General features: G+C 44.5%; 2 protein-coding genes and 1 long non-coding RNA gene across 4 annotated transcripts in view; 2 read left to right on the forward strand and 1 right to left on the reverse strand.

Annotated features, from left to right (window-relative positions):
* Positions 1–1869, forward strand: part of BAD (BCL2 associated agonist of cell death) — a 26099-nt gene extending 24230 nt beyond the window's left edge. For both annotated transcript variants that reach the window (XM_083163841.1, XM_083163840.1), the window contains exon 5: positions 1333–1869. The gene's annotated coding sequence lies outside the window, so the exon portion shown is untranslated. The remainder of the gene's footprint in view (positions 1–1332) is intronic.
* LOC146045143 (putative oxidoreductase YtbE) lies at positions 1450–16640 on the reverse strand. Its single transcript, XM_083163839.1, has 2 exons — positions 16473–16640; positions 1450–11486 (listed from the first exon to the last, which is right to left on the reverse strand). Exons 1-2 carry the CDS (start codon positions 16498–16500, stop codon positions 10627–10629), a joined length of 888 nt encoding a protein of 295 aa, XP_083019965.1. The 5' UTR covers positions 16501–16640; the 3' UTR covers positions 1450–10626.
* Positions 16483–20408, forward strand: part of LOC146045146 (uncharacterized) — a 21758-nt gene continuing 17832 nt past the window's right edge. The window contains exon 1 of the long non-coding RNA XR_014465372.1: positions 16483–16658. This is a non-coding gene — a long non-coding RNA (uncharacterized LOC146045146). The remainder of the gene's footprint in view (positions 16659–20408) is intronic.

A 20408-nucleotide genomic window follows, 5' to 3' on the forward strand; every position in this document is an offset into this window, starting at 1 on the left:
ACGCAAGGCGGAGAAACGCGTTTTTGAGCTCCATTGCTGCACAATATACCTGTAATTTTCCCAGCCGAGTCACATCTACAGTGGACAACTGCTATCCAGTTCTTATACTGGTAAAGGAGGATCAGTGACGTGCCACCTACAGAATTACATCTGCTTCAGGAGGCATTCCCATGCACAAAATCATTGCTGGAGAACACTGATTGTGACCTGGACTGGTAACTATACCCTGGATTACAAAGAATTATTATCATGCCATAAAGCCTGCCAAATTGCCTCTTAAAAAACACCCAGCCAGCCATTTATGTTCTATGTTATATGTTGTTTGTCATGTATGTGGATTTTATGTAATTGAAATGTTGAAGTGCACTTCATAATAATATATGTTTAATTATTTTTTAATAAATACAAATTGATGATTTCAACCATTGTGTATATTTATGTTGAATAATAGGGCAGATCTGCGCTTCTTAAAGTGACAGCATCCCTATTTTGGGATTAAGTCACTCTTTGTTTGTGCTCCATATAAGGTACAGTGAGTAATATGTAAGCTTCCCTGACAAGCTGAGAGCCAATCATAATATGAGAGTACGAAACACACACTGGGGCAGATGTATTAAGCCTTGTGAAGAGATAAAATGGAAGAAGATAAAGCACCAGCCAATCAACTCCCAACTGTCATATTTCAAACACACCTGATTGGCTATTGTGTTATCTCCCTTTCACTTGATCTCCAGTTAATCTTTTCACCAGGCTTAATACATATGCCCCCCTGCTCCCCAACTTTAGGTCGACATGCATTGGGTCAACCACTGACGGTCAACACCTGAAATAGGTTGACTCTACTAAGGTCGACAGGGTTAGACGGTTGACAATGGCAAGGTCGACATGAGTCTATCACAGTTTGTCCCAAATGTTGGCATAGAGAGATGGACATCGTCCACGCTAGGCACACTATTCTATCCTCCCTCCATGCCCTAGTGGATGATGGGGGATGAAATACCGCCTGTCGACTCAAAATAAACATGAAAAACCCATGTCGACCTTTTGGCTGTCAACCTTGCCATTGTCGACCCAATGCATGTCGACTTTTATAGGGTCAACCTAATGACCGTGTCACCTCCCACCTGTATGCTTTGGAAAGGTCTTTTTCCCTTATTTTTTATTTAGATATAGATTTATTTACCTGTTACAGTCATCTAGTTTTTGTTATTTTACATACTTTAATTTTACACATTTCATGGCAAGGATTAATTTGCCAACTTCAACTATTTTATGTTAGTTCTGCAAATAAAACAGTGCATTTTTATTCTTTCCCTGACTTTTTTCTTACAGCTGCCTAAAAAGGATGGTGCTCTTCTGATATGCATGGGAAAATGGCGACCATTTTGATTTTAAACAATAAGCGGCTGTACATTGTCATTTTAAAGAAGAACAAAAAATGGACTGAGCTACGTACTTGAAGATTGTTTTATTTGCATAATGTCTGTGAGATTTCACAGGAGAACATACTCTGAATTCTTTAAATCTGATGTGCCACTTTTTTAAAATATTTAAAATAACAAAAATTTGAACAAATAATGTGACAAAAAAAATAAAAAAAATATTTTTAAATTAAAGCTAACTTTTTTGTTTTGGAAGTTTTCATATGCTCATTAGTTCTATTAAGCACAAACTTAAAAACAATAACGGAGAAAAAGCATAATGTTCTAGAACTGTTGGCAGTGTTTTATTTTTAATACCCTGTGTCTGCTATACCATGCACTTTGATATGGTAGAACCATAAAAACACAATTAATATTCTCGTCTGCTACCAGCCCCTAAACAGCTGGCTCATTGTGGTGCTTTAATAAACAAGAATTTGTAAAATGATTTTTTGCAATGTAGTTTTGTTTAACCCCGTCAGGTCCAACGTCTACTCAGGCTCAACAGTCCTAGCGCTAGTAGCAGATCCGATGGTGAGCCACTTGTGTTCAATGTAGACAATTTTTTAATAAAAATAAATAAATGTACAATTAATTTAGACCAGACTGTTTGAATTACAAAACAACATTTGGACTGCAAAAGGGTTAAACTAGGGTTTATGTTTTTAATGTGTTGTGTCTTTAATGTGGGTGTTTGATGCAAGGTTAAGTCCTGTAGTTTATTCTCAGTACAAATCATGTGTGTCCATCTAATGCCCATTTTCCACCAAAAAAAAAAAAACAGGGTTATTGCTATGGCAACCTGGGTCAAATGGGTCTTTGATCCAGTCACCAGGAACTGGTACTTTAGTATGACTCCTCAATCGGTACACTCAGGTCACACCACTGATTATGGGTATTGTTTAGGGATAGCAGTTACATAGCAGTGGTGTATTATGAGGGCAGTGTCCAGAGGGCCCACACCGAAACATTGACATTCTAAGATGGCGAGATTTCATTGATGTCTACATGATTGATTAATGTTAAAAGTTTTGTATCCAAAGTGGTTGAACTTTTTTTTCTTTGCAAGATCTTGGAATCTTTTTTTACTTTGAGAAGGCTAATGGTGTGTACACATGGGTACAATCTGCATGAGATTTTGACTTTATAGTCAAAATCTCATCAGGATCGCATGCACAGGATCCCGTGCGCGTTCACTTATTGCAAGCAGCAAGTCTTGGCTGCATTGACTATATAGTGCAAATCTGCACTATATAGTCAAAGTTGTATGCAGATCGCATGCATGCCGTGCGATTCCAATGCGATTTGACAGCGTTGTACGGTACTCGCACCGTGTGTACACACCATAAGACTGGGTCTTACAATATACACTGTGGCTCATGAGTTGATAGGATAAAGCGGTACTTGTGTAGTTTCCCGGCGGCAGTTACGTCGTCAGAGTAGCGTCCCTGTCAGAATCCGCGTAGTGTTCCCGCGGTTAGCGTAGTCTGTCAGAAGTAGCGTAGTGTTCCCGTGGCTGCTTAGCATAGTTAGTGTCCCTGTCGCCACGCTTCGGGCTGGCGTGGATAGTGGAGCTTTCAAATGGAGGCTTTTACCAGTATGTAACATGGAGCACTGTCAAATGCCTCCTTTTACTGTGCATGAGGCGCACTTGCGGCCACATCCCCCCTTTGTGCAAGAGATGCACGCGCTACCGAATCCCTAACCCTGTTGGCAGGGTTGCTGTACCCTGCCGCAATACTTACTGAGACGCTCCTGCGTCTGACAGATGGAATGCCTCTACGCCGGCGGGCACCGGCGCTGTGTGAAAGGCACTGACTAGGCTTGCCAGGGACAGAGCTGCAGCTTGCGGGGACAGTACGGTGACTATGCTAACTAGGCAGGGCTGCCACGGAGACACTACGCTAGGCAGCCATTGGGCTACGCTGCCAACATAGCTTAGGCTGCCGCCGTGAAACTATTAAGGCAGCCGTTGGGCTACGCTGATAACGTAGCTTCAAACGTAGTGTAGGCTGCCGCCGTGAAACTACACAAGTACCGATAAAGCACTTCAATCACACAAGCGACACATGGCAACTCATGATTGATGTAAGCTAGAACATGTACTACGGTAGTATTTTAAGAGAAAAATTCTAATAAATGAGAATGTATGCTAAAGTGGTTTTAAATGGGGGAAAATAATGAAATCTGCTTTGCCCTTTGCATATACCAGAGCATTTGCCAACCTACCAGCCTAAACTGTGGGAGATTCCAAAGAGCGGGTGCACCTTGACATGCCCTTATAAGCCAAGCTGCGACAACAGTTTGTAAATCAGGGTTTCATTTAAAAACCATCTCAGTCAACTGGGTAATAACCGTAAAGTAGCTTTATTTTTTCATCATAATGGACTTGTGGTCAGACACATGCCAATGATGAAACATGGCAATATAGGCTGACATTACTTACCAGATGAATGCACTGTCTGCAGTCAGATAAATAGGCTGGGTTATAGCAATGAACAACAAAACTGCTTAAGAAAGACAAACACCACTTCACTCGGTAGCCAGGCAATGGGGGGACCACATGCATCCAACTTTACAAGTGTCCACTCCGCAGATGGGTCTGGGTTGGGGTTTTGTGCTATACCCAGGGCTCCATGGCTAGACAGAACAATTTGGATGCCACAGAGGGGTAGATGTATGAAGCAGTGAGAAGTGATAAATTGCTTGATTTCTTGCAGTGTAATAGAGGAAAAGATGAATATCCTGGCTAGGGCAGACCTCGAAAAGTTGAAGGGGATCTACCAGTAGATCATGGAGCATCCACAGGTAGATTGCAACCAAATTAATGAAAATACATGTACTGTAAAGAGCGTCCATCAGCCTTGCCCTACACCCACAGACTGTACTGCTGGGCTTACCCATCTGCTCTGGCACATAAACTCCTCACAGCGCCAAGCACACCAGGAGCAGCTTCTGCTGGTACAATAGTATGTGGGCATTATTTGTTTGATATGGGTGGTGCTGCCAGAGCACAGCCTCCTCCTGCAGAGTTAATATGCCTCCCCAAACACCCAGTTCCATGCTGGTATCCTGTGATCAGCTGCTGATTGCCATGCATCTACTGCACCTGTCTTACGAGTTGGTCTGGGTGTATTAAGTCATCATCAATTTACTTCCACCTTCCCCCAGTAATATAATAGGTCCAATAACAATTTATCTTCCTAAGAAGGCATAGTACAATGTACAACCTGGCTTTAAAAAAAACTTCCCCATAAATGATATATTTTTTTCAATAAAACAATCTCTTGTATTCTTGCGCAGTGGAAATAGTATATTACAAGTTTATGGTATGGCAGAACGTGAGAGGTTGCAAATTTAAGGCAACTCGGTATGTGTGTTAGAGTGGTCACTAAAACAAAACCTGTGTTGTGCAGCATAAGAAGCATAGGGGTATATTCAACTGATGTCGAAACTGCTGTCTTGACTAAGACGGCAGTTTTTGACATGAATAGATCGGAAGGGGTTCCGATCTATTCAATGCTAGCTGGGTTTTTTTCCGAGTGGTCGAAATGTTCCGACCTGCCATAAAACCAAGTGGATTGACGGAATAGCCGCTAATCCACCTGCATTTGACGGAAACACAGCCAAAACCGAAAGGTTTAGCCCATGTTTCCGGCAACCGCAATCAGACATGAAAAAGATGTGGGATTGAGGCAGGGAGGACGGCGCTTGGTGATCTGCAGCTTACACAGCGCTGTCCACCGTCTCCTGTACCCCCTGCACTGGCCGGGTGAGCATCAATCAGCGGCCAAATCAGACATCCAGATTTGGCCGCTGCATTGAATAATGGATGCCGGATTCAGTCAAAAGAATTTCGGAATGGACCCGGCGTCAGTTGAATATATACCATAGTGCCTGTGAGCCAGGATATTTTTATGGGGCTCGTTAGGACCTCCTGGGCCCTAGGCAGGCATATAGGTTGCTTTGTGGAAAATCCACCTGAGAGCACTCTGCTTATGTTAACTATGAAACTCCTTCCAATTATAAACCCAGTTTGATGTGGGTAAATAATAGTGGATAATGGAAATTTTTATCTTTCCACCAATATATTTGTAAGTAACTTCTAAAATCGATATTGAGCAGAGATATAGGCCAATAGGAGACAGGATTTTTACAATCACGTCTAGGTTTTGGAAGTTTAAGAATTGCAGAATTAAAACATCTTTACTTAATATATTATTGAAAAATCATGTGGGTTGAAAAAGAAAGAAGCTTATAGAAATCTGCCATGAGGCATCGAGGCCAGGGGCATACAGACCTCAAAGGCTGTAATAGGAGTACCATGGGCACTACCTAACAGTGTGATAACTTGGGGTAGGGGAAGATTATCGGGTAAGGAACACCGAATGATGTCAATCACCAGATGTAAATCCCAAAGAAGCCCCTTGCAGGCTCAGTGGCTCACTTCACTCGCCACAGGTTCTATTCTCCCTCTATGGACCCCCACAAGGGAGAATACTGTCGGACATTTAAATAGTCAGGATTCCGATGTTGGAGTACTGACCATCTGAATCCCGACTGTCGGGCAGTCATCCGGCACCATTTCTTCCCCACTCCCAATAGTCTCCTTTGACCTGCAACTACTGTGTGTTGTGAGTCATCTAGCACAAGTAAGTGGCAGGAGGGTGCTTGTCCCCTCAGAAATTTGCAAGTGGCAGGAGGGTACCAATTACCTGGGCCTAGGTTCGTTTGAAGGGCCTGAAAGGCATCCATGCCAGTCATGAAAAGGTGGAATGCCAGTCTTTAAATTGCATTCACCTGCAAAGCATATTATTGTAAGTGTAAACAAGTGGATGTGTGTGGAAGTATAGCCATAGGGGTTCTAGCACCCGGGTTTGCCATGCACCTCAGGAGCCCTGCTGGCATGTGATCTGCTGACTCCTTTGCTGTTAGACTCCCTATATTACCAAAAACATTAGTTGCTATTTAAAAGCTTACATAGATTCTCAGAAACATTTTATAATATACATGATGATACCCATGATCACATGATGGTGATAAGTCTCTGACATTCAAACCCTACAGTCCACATATTGACAAACATCTGCTAAGCAAAAATATTCTTGAGAGCTGACTTATTACTGGCACTTGAGCAGCATTTTGGAGCCAGGGCAGAAAACAGATAAATGGGCACGGAGGACAGACAGCTGCTGCTTGTTCAGACTCTCAATAACTGACAACCAAGCAAGACGCTGACAATGTGTGCACCCATATGTGTATTAGAATTTTACAGTGGGAGTGAATATCACTATTGAAATTGCAAAGCGTATTTGCCCAATGTCAATATTACTAAATGAATGTATAATGGCTTCTGCTACACCACATTATCTTGTACAAGGTAAACGCTGCAAGCAGAGAGCCATTGTTTGTCTCAGAATCTTATACATGTGTGATGACACTCTCAAAAATACAATAGCTTGTTGGCACGGACTGAAGGCTTGCTTACCACTTGTGGCAGATAATACAAGAGATTCCGGGTATGCAGCCATGAAGAGCACTAAACTGAAGAGTAAGCACCACAGTGTGGCATGTGTGAAGATGGAGGGAGTTGCAGCCTACAGCTCCTCTCAGGCATTGCCACTTCTCATGGGGACAGAACTGGGCTGGCCGGGTGAAGTAGTGATTGGTGACTGACTGTGCAGGTGTCCGGAGTGTTTGCAGGGTAGGTGTCAATAAATGAAGCTGGCTGAGTGAGCACTCCCTGACCCGGCCACCAGGTGGAAGCTGTGTGCATATATAGGTATTCTGTCTATGCTACTGTATATGTGAGTGTGCGTATGCATGTATATACATGTTATATGTGTATATATGCAATGTATGTGTTTCTAAGTTGATAGTTTTGTACGGCCCACGTAATGTTATAACTATCCAAATGGCCCTTGGCAGAAAAAATGGTTCCACAGAGCTTTGACTATCAGAGACAGTTTATGACTGAACATCTGTCTTAAGGTGTGTACACACGGTCAGATGTGCCTTAAGATGCAATCCACGATCCGATTGGATCGCAAGGCACAGCCGATTTGCATACAATCTTGACTATATAGTGCAGATCTGCACTATATAGTCAAGGCAGCCAAGACTTTCTGGCTTCCGATACGTGAACGCGCATCGGGATCGCAAGGGTTAAAACCCTTGCGATCTGCATCCGATTCCGATCCTGACTATATCGTCAACATCGGAAAGGAAATCGGACCGTGTGTACACACTAGAACACTTCATGTGCTTATTGTACAACATCTGAACTATACACACATTTTTGCACAAGATTAAACAGTGTTTGTGTTCCCAGCAGGAAGCAATGATATGTAATGTGACTGCAGATTAGGTTTTCGTTTTGTAAGCTTGAACGATGAAGATGAACACGCAAATGTGTGCCAATATCCAACACAGATGAAAGGTGTACAATGCATTATGTATGTATTGGGCCCGTCATTTAAATTGAAGCAATCAAAACAGGCCTTATAATTATATTTTACGAGGAAGAAAATGCATCATTTTAAAATGGTCATTAAATGTAACAACGTGTTATAATGCTTTCAGTTGTCAGCTTGCTCCCTTAGATAGGTTTTCAGTAGCAGAACCAATTGATAGATTTAGGGCTATATTTAGGAAGCAGCGGCTGCTTTTCACCAGGGTGCAGCTGAACAATTGCTGCAGCACTAACAGCCTGGCCTGCTCTAAACTGAATGCTAATACCTCTTCACATCTTAATCGCCAAGCCAGAAGCTTCGTAAATATAGCCCGTCATCTTTGCCATGAGTTTCCACTGCTACAAGCTTGAAGTGGGACTACCTGCTATAAAGTCTGTGGGGGAAATATTCTAAGATGGAGGTTCTATTTCACATAGGATGTTGCTATGGGCAGCTATTATCTACTACAGTGTTTTACAACCACTGTGAGGTGGCACACTAGCATGCATTGAGCTGTTCTAAAGTCCCCAGATCTAGAGATGCCCAAACCAGTTTACAGCCACCACCAGTTCAACTGTTATGTACTGGTCTCTTTTCATGTAAAGGGCCAATGTATTTTATTTTTGTTACATATGGGGACCAGTGTGATTGCTTTTTATATGGGGACCAATAGGTTTTTTTTTTCCCTGTGGGGGCCAATGTGTTTTGCCCTATGGGGATCTCATGGTGCCTTGGCAGTTTTAAAATATTATTTAGTAAAGGTAAAAAGGTTGAAAATCACTGATCTATTAGAACTAGGGTAGTCAACTCCAGTCCTCGAGAGCTACCAACAGTTAAGGTTTTCCAGATCTCCTCACAGAATCACCAGTGAAGTAATTAGCTCCACCTGTGAATCTTTTAAAATGTGTCAGTGAGTAATAAGTGCAAATGTGTACCTGTGAGGTGAGCTGGAAAAAGTGAACTGTTGGTTGCTCTTGAGGATTGGAGTTGGCTACCACTGTACTAGAAGGTGCTAAATAATTAGATTCTGATTGGTTGCACATAGCAACATCCCATGTGAAATAGAGCTCCATCTTAGTAAATTTACCCCTGTATGTTTTCAGCCAACCCAACAACTTAAACCTTCTACGCAGAACATCCGATTATGAAACAAGCTACTTGCGCTGCCTATACACTGGCTAGTCTATAATGTGGGTACAAACATGCAGCTAAATCAGGGATCAAGCCAACTGGATTCTTAGCCACAGACTACGATGGCAGATAAGAACCACTTGGCCCATCTAGTCAGCACCTTTTACGGCAGCTTACGGTCTGCCGTCAGCCAATGATTAGATATTGTTAAGTTCCTACTGTCCAATTGCAGCGTCTCCAAGTCCTAGTCAGATTTGGACTTCTGTTCTTTTGGGTTTACAGTACATAACAAATGATTTAATGGCAATCAGTTGTCTACATAGTACGTGGATGATTATATTGATGTTTTAACTTTAACAAGCTGGCTTCATTAGCTGGACCACATAGATGAATGTTGTCCAAACCAGCTGAATCCCAGCATTGTCTGTGAGCTTAATTGATGATTGTAAGGAATCGCATAGCCACAAGGAAGTGTTTGTACAATTCTGTGACATTATAATTCATATCACAGGATGCAGCTGTATGAGAGACACCTTCTGAATGCATTTGCAAGATCGGAGTGCTGCATCTGACAACACAGACCCCGGACCCATCAAGCCTTCAAATTAGGGACAACATGCTTCTAGTTTAAAGAACGGTGCTGGTACCACCAACCAAATGCAGCAGCACGTCAACCATTTTGCAGCTGAGGGATAATGCAGGACTTATTCTGCAGAATGGGGCTGGAGTCTGCACAGATCATGCACATCAAAAATTGTATGTGCATACAAAATTGAATTAGGTCGCCAACAAGCAAGTAGTCTATGAGGGATCTCTCAATAGCACCGCTTGTGAATTCGCTGGGGCGCTGATCACCGACACTTGTTCCCCGATGCCGGCACTTATTGGGAATTGATTTTAGGTAGGCAAAACCAAATTCTCGATAAGTGTCCTTTTTATCTGCATTATATGCTGCAGCAATACATAGGTCTGTGGCTTTTTGCAGGACCTATGTATTTTCACATGAAACAAAGGATGTTTTTCATGCAAGATAGGGGTGCTAAAAAAATAAAAATACATTTAATAGCAAAAAAATTGTTGCAACCACGCCACTATTGTGGTAATTGCATAACCCCCTTCTATCAGGACATTTCTTCCTATTGGTCCTCTATGTAAGAAGTTCCCACAGTCCGATGTATGGGTGGCTATAGGTACAACAATGTATTTCATTTAAAGGGGCAGACTAGATGGGCCAAGTGGTTCCTATCTGCCCTCAAATTCTATGTTTCTAAAGGTGCCCATACACGTTGCGATAAGCAGCGTGCAATGCGACGCCCGCTCCTGTGGGCCTTGCATAGTACAAAAAGTATGTGCTGCACGGCATGCAAAATGCACGCATGCAATCAGCCCGATAACGTGTTGTATTGCATGCTGCTTATCGCAACGTATATGGGCACCTTTACAATGTAAAGAGAAAAATAGGCAAAAAAGAAATGATGAAATTACCACTTTCGCATTCATTTTGTTAGACATATGCTTTGTGCACAGTGTTCCTTTTAAGACGGTTTTAATTTAAAAAGGGTGTTTGTCACTTGTTGCACCTAGAGTAAAGGCAGAGTTTGGGAGGTCATCAGAATAGAATGCTATGCCACCCCGGTAGGGTCCCAGCAGTATCTCTTCTCTATATCATCTCCACTCAGATACTCAGCATCTTCTTTACTCAGTTCAAAGTCCCACACCCTAATATTGTCTCGGATTCTCTCAGGTGCAGAGGCTTTGGGAATAACGCCCACACCTTGCTGGAGTGCCCACTTAAGCAATATCTGGGAAGGGGTGCGACCATGAATGTTCGCCACTTTTTTCACTTCCTCCTTTCCCAGAAGTTCCCCACATCCCAGAGAAGAATACGCCTGCAGGTGGATCCCATTTTGCCTACACCAATGGAGAAGGGCAGTTTGTCGGAGACGTGGATGAAATTCCACCTGTAACACAGCAGGCGCCACACGGCATGACCCCAACAGCTGCAACAGATGAGTCTCCGTGTAGTTGGACACCCCCAGTGCCTTAATAACCCCAGCATGATATAGATCCTCCATGGCTTTCCAGCTTTCTTCTCTGGTGGCTCTGTTACGGGAATCATCACTCCGCCAGCCCTGCTTACCTGGCCAATGAATCAAATAGAGGTCAAAGTAGTCACAACCTAAGTCGGCCAGGCTCTTCAAACAGGCTTCGCGTGCCCCTGCACCCAGATCAGCGGGGGATAACTTGCTAGTAATGAAGATATCAGAGCGGCTTAACCCATATTTAGGCAGAAGCTGACGCAAAGCCTCGCCCAGGTCACCCTCATTGCGATAGACAGATGCTGTGTCAAATGAACGGTAGCCGCATTCCAGTGCGGCATCCACAGCACGAGTCAGATTTTCTAGCCCTCGCAAACGAAACGTACCCAGACCAAGGAGAGGCATGGTGACACCGTTGTTAAGAGTCACAACTTGCTGTTGAGCTGTAAAGTATAAAGAGAGAAAGTGTTACTGTCAAACATCTACTGGTCATGCAGGTCTTCATCCAGAAAGGTCCGTAGAAATAAACCAAGTATATAGATTGAGTCTTTGTTGAAACAGATCAGGCCTGGCCCAACCTGTGGCTCTCCAGCGGTTGTGAAACTACACATCCCAGCACGCACTGCCACCATTTCAGCATTCTCTAATAGCAAAACTGTGGCAGTGCATGAAGTAACTCGTAGTTTCTGAACAGTATGAGAGCTTGCTGGCCAGGCCTGATCTATAAAATCTACTGTAATTTCACTTGCATTTATGCAAAGCAGGAAGACCACAGAGATATAAGCGCCTTCAAGGACTAGTAAACACCCAAAGTTTAACATTAACATGGTCCTTAAGTAATAATACCTTGCTCAGTATTACAGTACCTGGACATTCCAGTGCAGTGCACATAGGGCACCTGAAGTAGGATCTCATACAGGAAAAATCAGCCGATTCAAATGACACTACTTCCCAATCTGCATGAATCTAGTCACTTATTGGGAGTTGTATTATAGCAGCATGGATTGCCTAGTGCTGTGTCTCTCCCATGACTGTCTCCTTTGGGCATGTGCAAAATCTTGCTCCTCTCCCTAGCTGTAGTGAATGGGCACAGACACCTGCAGCTCCCAAAATTGATAGCTGCAGGTGTCAGAACAGTCAGTGCCACTGGACGTTCACACATTGCCCTGCAAATCTCTTGTAGGATTTTTATTTTATATTTGTAGATTTTATAGTACATTACATTAAATCAGAGGTTAAAGGATTATTGCTGTTTTAATTATGAATATGAAAAGACCACATAAAGCAGCCTCTTAATCCATTCACACCAGACAAGAAAGTAATACCCTTTTCATGTCACATTTGGACATGGGTCCATCTCGGGAGCAACCCAGCATTTGCAAGAGTCAGCTTCCCACAGCGACCCGCTATTTGCTGGGCCACCGACGCCAGACAAGGGCGTCATAGAGAGGCAGGGGTGGAGGCAGTGCTTGGAGCTGATACTGTCTCAAAGTGCTACCTCCTCCATAGTGTGAATGGAATAGATCAACAGTTCTCAAACTGTGGATTCTGACCCCAAAGTGGGTCCCGACTTTCTCAGCATGAGGTCGCGTCCCCATGTTGCTGACTATCAGGCTGATGACTTTTCTAATGTCAGTCAGTGATTCAAGGAGTCTGAAAAATCTGTTGAATTGTCTGTAATATTAGACTCCTCCCATCATTTTGTGCCTCCACAATGCTGCCATGTATGTTCTGTCTGCTGACTACACATGTGATGTGATGACCTTCTGCAGTAATTTGCTGGGGTCCTGTAGTTATTTTTATTGTCTGACGGGGTTCCAGAGCAAATAGTATGAGGACCCCTGGGATATATGAACCCTTTTTTTTAACCCGGTCAGAATGCCAGGTTGCTGGACCCTGCACCAGCTTGAATAGAGCAAAATTTGAATTGCTCCCTCTGGCACCTGACAGACAGATGTCAATACAAACAAATGAATTCCCTGTTTAAGGCGTATATAGTAACAATTGGAAAATAAAGCGCATTTAAGCCTCTAGAGCAGTGGTTCCCAACCGGTGTGATGTGGCTCCCTGGGGTGCCTCGGGACACATGCAGGGGTGCCACGGGTTGGTAATCCAGGACCAATTCAAATTATGTATGATCAATTACTTATGGACAAAACCAGTGCTGGTGGCTGCCAATCATAAAATAGGTGTACAATCAGAAGTAAATCCTGCCCTTTACCACATAACTGAACCTAAGAAACAATCTGCTCAATTTTCTATATATTTTTGGGCCATGGGGTGCTGTGGAAAAATTATGATACTCTAGGGTGCCGTGATTCGAAAGATTGGGATCCACTGCCCTAGAGGGTGTGCTGTGCTCACCAAGGTGCTGGTTTGGTGGCAAGCTACACTTGCAACCTTTTCTTTTCTCCTTTTATAGGGGTCGTGGACCCCCACGATGGAAAATAGCCCATGCAAGTTGGGATTCTGATTGTCGATAAATCGTCAGGTGGCAGCTAGGATTGCATACAATACATGCTACCTCTGGAATTGGAGAAAAAGCACATGCAATGTCACTTTTCACACAATTTAATCATATGAAGGGACAATCTCTCATCTCTTCTCATGCCACCAACCCTAAGCGACTTTTTAACACCTTTAAGTCTCTTCTGTACCCTCCCCCTCCTCCGGCTACCATCAGTGCACAAGAACTTGCCTCCTACTTTAAGGACAAGATTGATAACATCCGAGATGAAATGGTATGCTCCACAACCTCTAACCCGCTTTCTTCCACACCTGAACCCTCTGGCTCTTTCTCTTCGTTTGAGCCCGCAAATGAAAAGGAAGTATCCGCACTCTTCTTATCCTCCTACTCTACTACCTCTCCTCTTGATCCTATACCTGCACTAGTCATTAAAAATCTATCTCCTGTGCTTATTCCAACCTTAACTAAAATCTGCAATCTCTCTCTTGCTACTGGTACTTTTCCATCTCTGTTCAAACATGCAGTGATTACTCCCATTCTGAAAAAACACAATTCTGACCCTAACTCTCTCTCTAACTATCGTCCTATCTCTCAGCTCCCATGCCTCTCCAAGCTACAAGAGGCTTGTCTACTCTCGCCTCACAAACTTTCTTAACTCTAACACCCTATTAGACCCGCTTCAGTCAGGCTTTCGCTCCACACTCAACACTCCACTGAGACAGCACTGACTAAAGTGGTGAACAATCTGGTAACTGCTTAGCCTAAAGGCCACTACTCACTGCTTATTCTTCTAGATCTTTCTGCTGCGTTTGACACTGTGGATCACACTCTCCTCTTACAAACACTACACTCCCTAGGTCTTAATGATACAGCCATTTCCTGGTTCACATCTTACATATCTGATCGCTTCTCTGACTCTACTTCCTCTTCACTACCTCTGTCAGTTGGAGTTCTGCAAGGCTCAGTCTTAGGTCCTCTGTTTTTCTCAATCTATACCTCCTCGCTTGGCAAACTAATCAGCTCTTTCGGATTTCAGTATCACTTATATGCAGATGATACTCAAATCTATCAACCCCAGAGTTGTCACCAGTGGTTTTGGGCCGAGACTCTGAATGTCTCTCTGCCATCTCATTTTGGATGTCTTCTCGCCAACTCAAACTCAATATTTCCAAAACAGAATTACTTATATTCCCGCCAACTAAGAAAAGTTGGTACTTATGTAATATCTGGGCTCCCGGTTTTCTTATGAGACCGTGTCCGCTCGCCACGCTTCGGGCACGGTGGCTCGCTGCGCTCGCCACACTATATAAAATCAACTCCATGCGTAGTTGGATAGTAGGGGTATGAAAAAATGGGATGCATTTAACATGGGAGTCCAGATAATACATAAGTACCAAAAAGTTGCCATCCCGATATCTCCATCACTGTTGAAAACTCGACAATCTACCCTACCCCACAAGCTCGTTGCTTAGGGGTCATCCTCGACTCTGACTTGTCCTTTCTTCCCCACATTCAATCTGTCTCCAAATCATGTTACATGCATCTAAAAAACATTTCCAGAATACGACCGTATCTCACACAAGACACTACTAAATCTCTTATCCATGCACTCATTATATCCCGCATTGATTATTGCAATAGTCTCCTAGCTGGTCTTCCCAAGAACAGACTCTCACCACTACAATCCATTTTAAATGCTGCTGCTAGGCTGATTTTCCTTGCAAGACGCTCATCGTCTGCTGATCCGCTCTGCCAGTCCCTCCATTGGTTGCCTTTATCTTACCGTATTCAATATAAAACACTTCTACTCGCATATAAAGCTATTAACCATACTGCACCAGCATATATCTCTGCACTTATCTCAAAATATCTCCCATCTCGACCATTCCGCTCTGCGCAAGATCTGCACCTCTTCTGTATGGATCACTAGCTCCCATTCACTATTACAGGACTTTCATCGGGTTGCTCCCATCCTATGGAATGCCCTTCCATGCACAATAAGACTATCCGCTAGCCTCCAAACTTTCAAGCGTTCCCTGAAAACTCACCTCTTCAGGCAAGCCTATCATATTTAAGTTCTACACGCATAACCCTCTGAGGCACTTATGTATTATATAGCTTCCCTTCTGGACTTGTAACTTGGTGAGACGGCTATGCTATTTCTGGTGCCTGTCCTTGTGTTCCCCTCCTATGTCCCTATAGATTGTAAGCTTGCAGCAGGACTCTCCTACCTCCAAGTCTGTCTGTTGTTACCCAGTTTGTTTTATCACTGTCTACTATTGTAAAGCGCAACGGAATCTCCTGCGCTATATAAGAAACTGCAAATAAATAAACAAACAAACAAACAAGTATCGCACTAGAGTATGGGCACCTTAAGAACTATCATTGAGAGTCACACAGTTTCCCTGCTGAGATAGGTAGGTTACCTCCCCATATAGGTATACCTCCCCATATAGGTATTAACCATAAGTGATCTGATACAGCTCAGACAGAATTCACAATGTATACCTAGACGGGGAAGGTCCCATTACATAAGCAGAGCTGCCCCCTCTCACCTGAGATATTCCAGAAAAGGAAGAACACACATACACACACACACACAATGTACTGTATGTAACTGAAGGCTCATTAGATCTGATGCTTGCATATCAGGGTTGGCTACCTGACCCTCTCCTCCAGGGAGAAAATGCTCTGTTCCTGGACTTCCCTGGTAATGTATGATTGCCATCACATGTGGTGAGCTAGGTAAAGGTGTTTTACCACAGGTGATGGCAATCAAACATTACCAGGGAAGTCCAGGAACAGCATTTTCTCCCTGAAGAAGAGGGTCAGGTAGGCAACCCTGTTGCATATATTGAGTAACTAGTAACCAGTTAATGACAGGTATCGGATATATGCATTATGTATTAAATCGTTACCAAGCATGTACCGAGCCACGTGTACTGAGGAGTGTCTGCCCTACCTGGCGGCGGCTGCTGCTGCGCCTCCATTCTGTAACGACGTCGCTGCCGCACGATGTTAGCGACAGAAGGCGCTGCTGTAGCCACTCACTGAAGTTCAGCAGCTACTAGTGCAGCTACACTATGGTCATGAGAGCAGCACGCGGCTGAACTGCAAGGCTCCGCCCACATTGCAGATGACATCAATGGTAATTGACTAAAAGACGTCAGATTACGCTCACCTCTGGGCGTGGCCTTGCCGCACATTCCCTTTTTAACTCTTTGCTCCATTGCTTGCAATGTGTTTGGATGAAAATAGTTTCCTTGCTTGTGGGGTTGCAGGTAAAGTGTTTAACCCTTCCCAGTGCGGAGGAATGAACTTGCACACCACTGTGGATGGCCAGCAATACGGTTTGTTTGTTGCTATACGTCACTGAATCTCCAGTCTTTAATGGTCTATACAACCAAGAAAATTTAATTTTGTTCAACTTGTTTTGGGTATAACACGTGATTAATTATACTATGGAATATGCATAAAAATAAATCATAAGCGGTTATGTTATTGCAGCTCCATCTATTGAGACTGGTGATTCGCCTTATCTCCCAGTAGCGACATGATAGAGCGATTTGGGACTATGTAAAAACCGGACCGGACTACACTCCGGACCGCCGGACAGGACATCAAAATCTGCAGTCCGGAGCTTGTAGAGTCCGGTCCGGGGGGTGTCCTGTCCGGGGATGTCTTGTCCGGGGGGATACCTTTGATAGCTATCACCAGGGATATGGGGAAGGGGAGATTACAGCCTCCCCGTGTGGTCCGGACCGTCCGGTTTTTGCTACATGCCCGGACCAAACAGGGAGGCTTTATTCTACCCCTCCTCCTCTACCTGGTGACAGGTGTGACAGGCAGCCCCCCCGTACAGGACACCCCCCGGACCGGAGGCTACAAGCTACAAAATGCAGAGTTTGATGTCCGGTCCGGCGGTTTTGTCCTGGTCCGGTTTTCACCCATACCCAAGCGATTTCATATAAGATTATTGGCTAATACAGAAGTTGTCCCCTCCCTTCCCCACCACCAATTTATTTGCTCATATTCCGCAAAAAATCTATAGCAGGCTCAGTCCTCAGCTCCATTCATATTGCCACTCACCACACTGACTGTGCTGGCAATGGTGGCAGTGGCATCAATTACAGCCTCTTACCGGTGTCCCTGGCTCGCTGACTCCGGCAATCCCAGCAGGCACCGCTGCTCCTACAGTTTCTAGGGGAGTTCTCATGAGACCTTACTTGGCCTAAACTCGAGGAGTACCAGGAAGCGTTCCCATCCCAGTGCAATCTATTGTGCCGGCACTGCACTCTGCCAGGACCCAGCGCCCCAGGCTGCAGCCTAGTCATTCGCCGAGGCATTTACACAGAGGGGTGGGCATGGGGCTGATGCATGGGGGCACCCAACGTTTCCTGAGCGTGCTTCCAAAAGCGGTGGGTGCGCCCAGAAAACCACTGGGCATCCCCACGCAAATGCAGCCATGGCAAAGCCTGCAAGTTGCGAGCGACTGACGTCACATGACGTCAGCGTACACCCTGTTCACAGACATTTCCGAGCCAAATAAAAGTCAACGCGAAAAGTCATTCGATTGTCGGCAACCATCAAATGATTTCCTTACCCCATACACTGAGCATACACATGCATTCGCATGCCGGGGAGGGGGGCATTAACCTGCTCGCTAAGCAGCAGATGACTACTGCTAAGCAAGTGAAGCTGAATCAGGCCCGCAGTGTATCGGGCGTTTCAAGGGAGATCGCGTGCGACTTTTCCCCTGGAGAAGTCACACAAGTGTATGGGGGCCATAAGGCTGAACTTACAGCATTATCAGCCACTACATTAGCAACTGCATCTTTGTGACGTTCCTGGTGCTATGGAATGTTACCTACTGCAGTCCTCTTCCGATCCCTGATACACTGCGAGCACATATATTACATACATCTTCACATGTTTATTAGAGATGTGCAGACTCGGATTCCAGAGATCCAAACCCCCACGGACATCATCATTCCGAGCCCGGTTCCGAGCAGCACTAGGAAATTCCCGTCTGACTCGGGTCTGTCCGCGTGGGCAGAACGTCATCGCCCGGCGCCGGATTTCGCGAGGCTTTAAATAGCGGCTGCCGCGCCCGCCATCTTCACTCCTGTCTAGTAGTGGGTTGGGAGAGGGTGTGTTGGTGCTGCTGCTGGGGCTTAAACTTGAGCTTGACCTTGAACGCAATATTTTATTCGCTGGGGCTGTCTCTCAGTGCTGCTGTGTACTCTGTTCTCCTCTCTGTTAAGAGTGGGATCACCCTAGCAAGAACGACAGTCTAATTGTGTACTACTGTCTCCTCTGTGCGGTCTACCTCTGGTGTGCTGTAATATTATATATATTATATTAATAATTAATTATATTATAATGTGTACTACTGTCTCCTCTGTGCGGTCTACCTCTGGTGTGCTGTGCTGTAATTATTTTATTCGCTGGGGCTGTCTCCCTCAGTGCTGCTGTGTACTCTGTTCTCCTCTCTGCTTAGGGTGGGATCTCCCTAGCAAGGAGAACAGTCTATCTGTGTACTTGTAGTACTACTGTCTCCTCTGTGCTGGGGCCTACCTCTGGTGCTGTGCTGTAATATTATATATATTATATTAATAATTAATTATATTATAATATATGTATATATATATATATATATATATATATATATATATATATATATATATATATATATATATATATATATATAGTCCACTGGTGCTGCCTGCACTGAATCTGCTAGTATTATTTACTCAGTCCACTGTTGCCACTGGCAGTGCTACTGCCTAAGTGTACCTACCTAGTACATACTAGGCTGCTATATATAATTTAATTAAAAAATAATACCTGTGCTGCGTGTGACTGTAAAAAATAATTCCATGCTGCTGGTGCACTGACATGTGCCACTGAGTGCCACTGCCAATAGGGATGCCAATCCCGGGGCATTTTTTCAATCCCGGGATTCGGGATTGAAAAATGCTCAATCCCGGGATTCCCGGGATCCCGGGATTGGCATCCCTATCTCTATCTAACACAAGTGTAAAAATTGAACGGCAGTGTTCAGGCTCCGAGATAAAGCCAAGTGTAGAGGTTAGACTGTGGCATAGATATTTTAAAGTTTACTGGAAAAGGAACAAACGATTACTAGAACCAAGGTGGATGCAGGTTTGAAGCTTTTGATTACTTGATTAACATTAAGTACAGATGTCCACATGCATAATAAAAAACGCCCTGGCCGCCCACTATTTACTTACATTTGCGGAGGTTGCTGAGTGGGCCGCCGGGCTGATTGGGTGGCCGGGAGCCAGGTATGCGTGCGGGAGGGCTGCTGGCTGGGTTGCCGTGAAGAATGGCTGGGTGTGATGGCGGGGCGGACCGGCAGGCGGTCGTGATGGCTGGGCGGGCCGGAGGAAGGCTGAGCGGCTGTGCCCTGCGCAGCGTGACCTCTGACCTCGTCACGCTGCGCAGGCCGCACGCCGGGTATGGGAGAAGCCGGGCAGCGTCTGAGCAAGTGCTCAGATGCTGCCCGGAATTAGACTGCAGTCTAATCCCGAAATCCCGGGATTGGAAACTCCAATCCCGGGATTGAAATCCCGGCGTTTTAGGGGCCAAATCCTGGGATCCCGCCGATCCCGATCCCGGGATTGGCCACCCTAACTGCCAAGCAGTACCTAATAATAAAATTAATTATTATAAATTCTGCTGGTGCATAATAGTCTGCTACTGGTGGTGTGTAACTACCTTTTGTGTTGACCACTGGCAGTGCTACTGCCTACCAACCTAGTAGTTTAGTTTCTCTACCTACTACGCTGCTATATTATTAATACTTAATTAATTTAATTATATATAGTCCACTGGTGCTGCCTGCACTGAATACTGTGAATAGAGGTTGCCAGTA

The sequence above is a fragment of the Crinia signifera genome, chromosome 11, assembly GCF_055691185.1.
Source record: "Crinia signifera chromosome 11, ASM5569118v1, whole genome shotgun sequence".
In the NCBI taxonomy this organism is placed as follows: domain Eukaryota; kingdom Metazoa; phylum Chordata; class Amphibia; order Anura; family Myobatrachidae; genus Crinia; species Crinia signifera.

Excerpts from the sequence above, each read along its gene's own strand:
- LOC146045143 (XM_083163839.1), bottom strand. The coding sequence starts at position 16,500 with ATGGAGGCGCAGCAGCAGCCGCCGCCAG. Across the intron at positions 11,487-16,472 it reads GCAGCAGCAGCCGCCGCCAG|CTCAACAGCAAGTTGTGACT; the intron begins GTAGGGCAGACA and ends TATACTTTACAG.